Source organism: Sinocyclocheilus grahami, unplaced genomic scaffold (assembly GCF_001515645.1).
Source record: "Sinocyclocheilus grahami isolate Dianchi unplaced genomic scaffold, SAMN03320097.WGS_v1.1 scaffold239.1, whole genome shotgun sequence".
Taxonomy (NCBI): domain Eukaryota; kingdom Metazoa; phylum Chordata; class Actinopteri; order Cypriniformes; family Cyprinidae; genus Sinocyclocheilus; species Sinocyclocheilus grahami.
Genome location: NW_015505418.1, coordinates 689,117 through 698,685, shown reverse-complemented (window position 1 = coordinate 698,685; position 9,569 = coordinate 689,117). Strand labels below are relative to the sequence as shown.

At 37.1% G+C, this 9,569-nt stretch overlaps 1 protein-coding gene across 1 annotated transcript; it reads left to right on the top strand.

Annotated features, from left to right (window-relative positions):
• The first annotated feature begins 1,772 nt into the window (after positions 1-1,772).
• On the top strand, positions 1,773-9,360 carry LOC107597862 (potassium channel subfamily K member 13-like). The gene is made up of 2 exons (XM_016289054.1): positions 1,773-2,112; positions 8,444-9,360. The coding sequence occupies exons 1-2, from the start codon at positions 1,773-1,775 to the stop codon at positions 9,334-9,336; spliced, it is 1,233 nt and encodes a 410-aa protein (XP_016144540.1). The 3' UTR covers positions 9,337-9,360.
• The last annotated feature ends 209 nt before the right edge of the window (positions 9,361-9,569 follow it).

Here is a 9,569-nt window from a genome sequence, read left to right as displayed (position 1 = left end):
TTGAATATTTTTCTCTTATATTTAGACAAAAATATATCAGACTGCAACATTTCACACGCTGTTTTAACCATTTATAGTGATTTAGACAGAGGAGGTTGCCTACACTCTAAAAAATGCTGGGTTAAATACAATCCAGTGCTGGGTACAAACTAAGGCTTTGTCTGTGCTCTTTCCATTTAAAATTAGAGGCAACCACTGGATTTTAATCATGATCCAAACAAAGATGCAGCATACATGCAGCATGAGTAGTTTTTAATCTAAATTAGACTGTATAATTTCGAAATTTGAAGCAAAAACAGAATGGTCTGACTTTAGTTTTGTAAAACTGTACTACATAAAACATCTGAACGAAACAGCAGACGAGCTGAATGAGATGCAGGTTCACTCTCTGACAGCAGGTGGCGCTTATGAACAGCAATAATATAGTATTTCCTGGGTTACTACTGTAAACAAAGCAGAGCTGCACTTATGAACACTACTTTAATATGCATTGTTCAGAGGCAAGATGAAAAGAAAATACCACGTAAACTTTTCTATAGATAGTCAGTTCCCCCCACAGATACATTCATATAAACTCCTAATCCAATTGTATTGCGATTTGTTTGGCATCTCAACTGATTTGAATCGATTTTCGACCGGCTCGCGGTTAATCATTATATCCATAGTTGGTATGTTTGCTAAATATAGTACCAAAGCTATGATTAATCTCAAAACGCAGTATTGATTCTATTTCAGTGACTACCATTAACTAGTACACTGTAAGAAAAAAATCTGTGACATTTACGGTAAAATACCGGCAGCTGTGGTTGCCAGAACTTCACCGTAAAAAATATGGTAGCAACATTTTAGGTTTTACAGACAGAACTTAAATTCACAATAAAAAAACGTATTTCATTAACTGATGTAATATTAATGAACCAACATATTGAAGCACTAATATCTGTTTTGAACCATTGAAATGCACTGATAACCACCAAAAACTGGTGGTGATGAGAAAGTCACACGATGAACCAACGCTCATCACAAACAGCTTTTATACGAGCCGAGGAGAGCAATACTTATATATAGAAGGTGCACAGTGTCATTCACACAAACACTAAACACCATCATGAAATAATGCAATAAACATTCATTTAACAACATTAGATGTAAGATAAAACCCTAGTGTACACAAATGATAAGAAAAAAAACAAAGAAACGGTTATTAAAAAAAAATCAAATATTAAGTGTCATGCAGGGAATTCTGGGAGTGTCAATTTACGGTTTTTCACTGTAAATTATAGAATGATTTTTTCATTTTCACTTCCAAAAACTGTAATTTTAACAGTATTTTACTGTAAAATTACATTAAATATAATTACATTTATTCACCTTATATAATATGGAAACTTACTGTTAGCCAATTAACATTTTTTTACTGTGGCATTTTTACAGTATTTTACTGTTAAAATCACAACCATTTTAACAGTAAAATACAGTGTAGATTTCTCCTTTTGTCATGTCGGACAGCCTCAACCGTCACTGAGCCGTATGTGTATCTGATCTGACGCACTGAGCAGAATCTGGAGAGGTTGAGGTCACACAGTCCACCACTGCGCTCCAGACCAAACGCACCATGATCCGCCACAAACGGGACATTTCGAGCAGAATACCGCTTCTGAGGTTAAGATCCCTGAAATATCCGGACGCAGAGCTCTGAAGAGAAAAATGCATGATCCATGATGAACTGGGATGTGGTGGTTCATCTGCTCCTATAACATTCCTATAAAATAATGGCTTGCCGTGCTGGATGCTGCTGCACCGGCATCGGAACTCTAAATGAAGATAATGCCAGATTTCTCATGTTGGCTCTGCTGATCATCATCTATCTGTTATGTGGGGCAGCGGTGTTTTCGGCGCTCGAGCATCCAAAGGAGAAGCTCGCCAAGGAGAGATGGGCTCAGAGGATCGAGCAGTTCACCCACAAGTACAACCTGAGTAAAGACGAGCTGAAGAACTTCCTGAGGAACTATGAGGAGGCCAATGTGGCGGGGATCCGTGTGGACGCCACCAGACCGAGATGGGATTTCGCGGGAGCTTTTTATTTCGTTGGAACTGTGGTTTCAACTATCGGTGAGTTGAATATTTTTCTCTTATATTTAGACAAAAATATATCAGACTGCAACATTTCACACGCTGTTTTAACCATTTATAGTGATTTAGACAGAGGAGGTTGCCTACACTCTAAAAAATGCTGGGTTAAACACAATCCAGTGCTGGGTAAAATAGGGACAAACCCAGCAATTGGGTTGTTTTGACCCAGCGGTTGGGTTACTACCCAGAAGGTTGGGTTAAACCTTAAATGTTTAATGCTGGTTAAACATTTAACCCAACTGCTGGGTCAAAACAGCCCAATTGCTGGGTTTGTCCCTATTTTACCCAGCACTGGGTTGTATTTAGCCCAGCATTTTTTAGAGTGTAACGTGCAACAGGTGCTTGTATATTTACTTCGCATTCAGACAATAAAACGTTTTGTTTCAGTGGCACTAATGTGAGCTATACTGCTATTAGTAATGTAGTCTACAGATTAGATTTTAATTAACTCGACAAGATTTTGATTTTAAACAGCTATTATTCTTTTAGACGTGGGCGTAAAACATCTCCTGAAGGCTACATTTACCCATTTGTACAAAAGATATTTGCACTTTGAAAAGACTCTGAAATGATCTCTGTGAAAACCAATGAATTTAATCTTGATTACATAAAAATGTCATTATGCATTATCTAAATAACTTAAAACCCTTTTTGTCATCGACAAGATATTTTGTCATCAGATATTTGTCAAATTAATATCATAGTAGCCTCCTTCTTTTCTATAGGTGATCTGCTATGAGTTAAATATCACACAGCGTGCGAGTTTTATAGTTGTTTCTAATCATTTCTAATCATTTATTTTATTTTTCTTAATTCTCAACCATGAGGTAATGAGATTCAGCAGATCCTAAACCACTCAAATAAAATAAAAATAATACACTTTATGTGATGTGCAAAATGATGTTATTTTGTAATATTGTTTTGTTGCCAAAGATTTTCTGTCAGACCGTCTTGACAACTCAATAGATGGAGCTGAAAATCAGTTTAAATCCATTATAGTCGTGTTCATTTATTCATTGAAGTGAATGTTATGCTTGCCAACGTATTAACCCATGAGAATTTCACATATGCTATCTCTATAAACCAAGTTTTATTAATTCTCAGCATGTGTCAAATTTTTGTTTGCAAAAGGGCTAATGAGAATATTAAATGAGATCATAAGATCTTATTTCCATGCAGTCTGTCATCTGGTAATTTGTGTGTAAATTAGATGCTTTCACATAAACATGCAGAGCAAGGGGGAGTTTATTTTAGCCTCATTAATATTTACTCTGTTACCCTCTCCTCCAATGCTTTATCAATTTTAGAAGACAGACCATTCATACCATGGATATGAACAGTAGACCGTTGGTTCAATTTAATTCATGCACCTAATTTCAGGTTATTAATACACCGAGAAGCATAGTAGGAAAAGATCTTCATAAATATGCCAGTGGATGGAATACATGCTTCTCAGAATTTAATTGCAGAGAAATCTTAACCAAAAAAAAAAAAAGAGACCTGCATGTGAAATTGGTAAAATTATTAATGCGAGAAAAAAACTATAGAGTGGGAAGGCTGCGGTCACCAATGGCAACCTGTTTCTAGTGGTTTGTGAGGAGGGGAAAGTGGAGTTTTCTGAATGGTATGGTGGTTGGAGGCTGGGGCTCACGTGGGATTTGGAGATCACATGCGGCTCATTAAAGGACAATTACAGCTCAGTTTCTAATTAGTCCCATTCCTGCTTCCTGCAGCATGACATGCTACAGCAGCTGCATGTGTTAATCCACTGTAGTTCTGCAATAAATTGAAGGTCTGTAGTGGCTAATGTTTATTATGAGTAGGCCTAACACATCATCTACATCAAACATGAGCTTCTCAGTATGTTTTAACATCTGTAGGTTATATCAGCTAACTTATTTGGAATTACAGACAAAATACACAGTAGTTTTTTTTCCTCAAATCTGACTGGAAGTTATATGAGGCCAGATCTGATTATTTGTGTTCAGACTGCAGTCGCTTTTCTTAGCACACTCCTCACTGGATGTCATGGTAACAACGCAAAATTGTTTAGCTTCAACATGCGTGAAATTTTAGCAATGGATGTTTCGCATTATGTTTTGATGAGAGCATTTCCCAAATCTGAACAAATTTGCCACAGATCAAAGTAAGAAAAAAATTCATAAATAAAAAACAACGACTAAGGGTGGAATATGGAATGTCTTAATGACGTCCTGATGTAACAACACTAAAAAACAAACATGGAATCCAGTCTAAGGGTTCAGACTGAGAAGCATTAACAAAATATGAGTTTCAAATCATGTACGATTGGTTTAGATTGAGCTTGTGGATTTCAGTTTTTTTTTTTACTGTTCAGACTACAAAAAAGTAAACAGAATTTAGTCAAATAGGCATAAAATCTGAAAAAAGGTAGGATGCTCCAACCAGGACTGAATGTGACCGACACTAAATATATTAAATTATAAAATATAAAATTATGTTTAAAATAAAATTATGTAAAAAAAAATGTTAAACGTAGAACAAAAATATACAATTCTAAGTAATTTAGTAAAAAATCTTAAATTATGAAAACTAAAAAAAAAAAAAACCCAAACAAACAAAAAATATAACAACTGAATATGTACATACATTCATACACACACACACACACTTTGGGCCCTATTTTAACGATCTAAGCGCATGGTCTAAAGCGCACGGCAGGTGCACTTATATGGGATTACATCTCTGCCACAATTCTGTAAAAAGTGTGTTTTGCACGAGTGCAAACTGAGTTTTTTGGAGAAAATGTTTGTCTCGCAAAGAAGAAAGTATTTAGAGCGCACGAAAATCAATTTTGCATTTAAAATCAGCTTTTGGATGTGTGCAGACCTTCTCTTTTGCACGTGCAACGATTCACTAGCTTGCTCACCTGATGCCAGTCCTCAGTGCTCTCTAAATAGACGGCTCGCTTGCTCAACACAACTCAGCATAGCAATATGCATAATTCCAGCCAATCAGAGACAAGGCTGCTAAATTGTGATTGGCTGCCTTGACAACCAATCACAACATTCCTTGCATTACCTCGACAGCAGAAGAGGAAAAATACAGTGCATGCATAATTATTATGCAAGTTGATATTCTGATCATATTTTTTCCAAGCACATTTTACCAATTCCAAATTATTTTAGCCTCATTAATATTTACTCTGTTACCCTCTCCTCCAATGCTTTATAGATTTTAGAAGACAGACAATTCATACCATGGATATGAACAGTAGACGGTTGGTTCAATTTAATTCATGCACCTAATTTCAGGTTATTAATACACCGAGAAGCATAGTAGGAAAAGATCTTCATAAATATGCCAGTGGATGGAATACATGCTTCTCAGAATTTAATTGCAGAGAAATCTTAACCAAAAAAAAAAAAGAGACCTGCATGTGAAATTGGTAAAATTATTAATGCGAGAAAAAAACTATAGAGTGGGAAGGCTGCGGTCACCAATGGCAACCTGTTTCTAGTGGTTTGTGAGGAGGGGAAAGTGGAGTTTTCTGAATGGTATGGTGGTTGGAGGCTGGGGCTCACGTGGGATTTGGAGATCACATGCGGCTCATTAAAGGACAATTACAGCTCAGTTTCTAATTAGTCCCATTCCTGCTTCCTGCAGCATGACATGCTACAGCAGCTGCATGTGTTAATCCACTGTAGTTCTGCAATAAATTGAAGGTCTGTAGTGGCTGATGTTTATTATGAGTAGGCCTAACACATCATCTACATCAAACATGAGCTTCTCAGTATGTTTTAACATCTGTAGGTTATATCAGCTAACTTATTTGGAATTACAGACAAAATACACAGTAGTTTTTTTTCCTCAAATCTGACTGGAAGTTATATGAGGCCAGATCTGATTATTTGTGTTCAGACTGCAGTCGCTTTTCTTAGCACACTCCTCACTGGATGTCATGGTAACAACGCAAAATTGTTTAGCTTCAACATGCGTGAAATTTTAGCAATGGATGTTTCGCATTATGTTTTGATGAGAGCATTTCCCAAATCTGAACAAATTTGCCACAGATCAAAGTAAGAAAAAAATTCATAAATAAAAAACAACGACTAAGGGTGGAATATGGAATGTCTTAATGACGTCCTGATGTAACAACACTAAAAAACAAACATGGAATCCAGTCTAAGGGTTCAGACTGAGAAGCATTAACAAAATATGAGTTTCAAATCATGTACGATTGGTTTAGATTGAGCTTGTGGATTTCAGTTTTTTTTTTTAACTGTTCAGACTACAAAAAAGTAAACAGAATTTAGTCAAATAGGCATAAAATCTGAAAAAAGGTAGGATGCTCCAACCAGGACTGAATGTGACCGACACTAAATATATTAAATTATAAAATATAAAATTATGTTTAAAATAAAATTATGTAAAAAAAAATGTTAAACGTAGAACAAAAATATACAATTCTAAGTAATTTAGTAAAAAATCTTAAATTATGAAAACTAAAAAAAAAAAAAACCCAAACAAACAAAAAATATAACAACGGAATATGTACATACATTCATACACACACACACACACTTTGGGCCCTATTTTAACGATCTAAGCGCATGGTCTAAAGCGCACGGCAGGTGCACTTATATGGGATTACATCTCTGCCACAATTCTGTAAAAAGTGTGTTTTGCACGAGTGCAAACTGAGTTTTTTGGAGAAAATGTTTGTCTCGCAAAGAAGAAAGTATTTAGAGCGCACGAAAATCAATTTTGCATTTAAAATCAGCTTTTGGATGTGTGCAGACCTTCTCTTTTGCACGTGCAACGATTCACTAGCTTGCTCACCTGATGCCAGTCCTCAGTGCTCTCTAAATACCAACGGCTCACTTGCTCAACACAACCCAGCGTTACAATATGCCATAATTCCAGCCAATCAGAGACAAGGCTGCTAAATTGTGATTGGCTGCCTTGACAACCAATCACAACATTCCTTGCATTACCTCGACAGCAGAAGAGGAAAAATACAGTGCATGCATAATTATTATGCAAGTTGATATTCTGATCATATTTTTTCCAAGCACATTTTACCAATTCCAAATTACATCAATTTTAATAACTAGTATTAATCTTGTATTTAATCATTTATAATTGATATATAATTATTCATGAAGGCTGGAAGTGAAAAATGTCTTATATTCAGGTGTGCATAATTATTAAGCAGATTTTCTTTTACAGATAAAATGAGCCAAAAAAGAGATTTAACTCAGACTGAAAGTCAAAAATTATTAAATGCCCATGATAAATATTTAAAACTAATACAATACTAGAAATTGGACAGCAAAATGCTCAGTGGGTCAGCAGGGTCAGTCAAAAACATGTGGAGAAGAAAAGATGCATGTTAACTGCAAAAAAATTTGGAATTAAGGTGAAGAATTAGGTGTGAAATCACCAGGAACCATTTAGTCTCCAGCGCCACCATTTTCCAGAACTGCAACCTACCTGGAGTCTCCAGAAGTACAAGGTGCCAGGTTCCCAGAGACTTGGCTTAAGTATAGAATCCTAAAAAATGACCCATACTTAATAAGAATCACATACTGAAGTGTAGTAAAATACTTGAAGACTGATTTTATATACAGTGGGTACGGAAAGTATTCAGACCCTCTTAAATTTTTCACTCTTTGTTATATTGCAGCCATTTGCTAAAATCATTTAAGTTAATTTTTTTCCTCATTAATGTACACACAGCACCCCATATTGACAGAAAAACACAGAATTGTTGACATTTCAATCAGAGTCTCATCTCCCATTCCCTTTAAGAGCCAGTTGCGCTCGTGCCATGGCGGATTTGCTATTTACACGGCGGAATTTGCAAGCAAGACAGAACGCGTCTCCAGAGATGAAACAGAGCTGCTCGTGCGCGAGCAAATAGGTAGCCTAATTCCGATACATGATGCAATGACTATCCATTATGACATGTAGGCATTTTTATATTTATGTAGCCTACACAATAATAATCTTTTACATTGCAATCCTTCTCCCACCAGGACTGAATGTAAAAGCTGCTAAAAAATACTACATTATAAATGTAAAATAAATAAATGAAATTATTTAAAAAAATTACAAAAACTTTTTTTAATTATAAATATATATATATATATATTATAAAAAATATATGCATAACAATTATTTAAAAAAAATACATATTTATTGAATGACACTAAAGAATGTGTTCCTACAACCTGCATTGAATATTGTGCTTGCTGTGCTTTATAATGGGTAGTATGAAAACATTATAAAGTCTAACATGCTCATTTTATTTCTGTGTGTGCCACAGGTTTTGGGATGACGACACCCGTCACTATTGCTGGGAAGATATTCTTAATCTTTTATGGGCTTATTGGTTGCTCTGCCACCATTTTATTTTTTAACCTCTTCCTGGAACGTGTCATCACAGTGATCGCATTCGTTTTGAAGTTCTGCCACGAGTGCAGAGAACGCAGCAAAGCCGGCCCGGCTCAAAACTGCCGGCGTCCCTCCACCGACAGCAGAGTGCGGCGCACGGACAGCTTGGCCGGCTGGAAACCTTCAGTGTACTGCGTCATGCTCATCTTAGGAGTCGCCGCCATCATGGTCTCTTGCTGCGCGTCCACTATGTACTCGGCAGCTGAGGGTTGGGACTACCTGGACGCCCTCTATTTCTGTTTCGTGGCTTTCAGCACCATTGGTTTTGGGGATATGGTGAGCAACCAGCGTGAGATGTACAAAGCTCAAGCGGCCTACAGGGTGGGCAACTTCCTTTTTATCCTAACAGGGGTGTGTTGCATTTACTCGCTGTTCAACGTCATTTCCATCGTGATCAAGCAAGTTCTCAACTGGCTTCTGCGGAGACTGGAGACTCCCTGCCACTGCCAAGGGAACCACCATCCACGGAGAAATGTGGTCGTTCCAGGCCACATGAGAACCAGACGGGCCAACTCCATCGAAACTGACGCAGTCAATGACAGCGAGGCGGATGGACGGCGGATGTCTGGAGAGATGATCTCCATGAAGGACTTTCTGGCCGCTAATAAAGTTAATCTGGCCATCATGCAGAAGCAGCTGTCAGAGATGGCCAACGGACATCCTCGCCAGTTAGGGAGCAGCTCACGTCACAACGAGTTCTCCGGTGGGGTCGGAGCGCTGGGAATCATGAACAACCGACTGGCAGAGACAAGTGTAGACAGATAAATCCAGCGTTTAGAAATGTGAAATAACCAAAGCAAGTGTGACGACTTTTTTACAACGAAGACATGCAAAAACCATAACTCTCATCCTTTGGGTCTCATTCACTAATAGCTGTGTATAAACGTTCTTCTGTACATGCGCAGACAAGGTCAGCTTAGAAAATGTATGGTGGATTGACAACAGCTGTGCACCAGGATTATTATAGTTAAAGGGGTCATATGATGTTGCTAAAAAAC

Bases quoted from the DNA above. Each gene is read 5' to 3' on its own strand.
- LOC107597862 (XM_016289054.1), top strand. From the start codon at position 1,773: ATGGCTTGCCGTGCTGGATGCTGCTGCACCGGCATCGGAACTCTAAAT. The intron at 2,113-8,443 runs GTGAGTTGAATA...TGTGTGCCACAG, and splicing joins AACTGTGGTTTCAACTATCG to GTTTTGGGATGACGACACCC.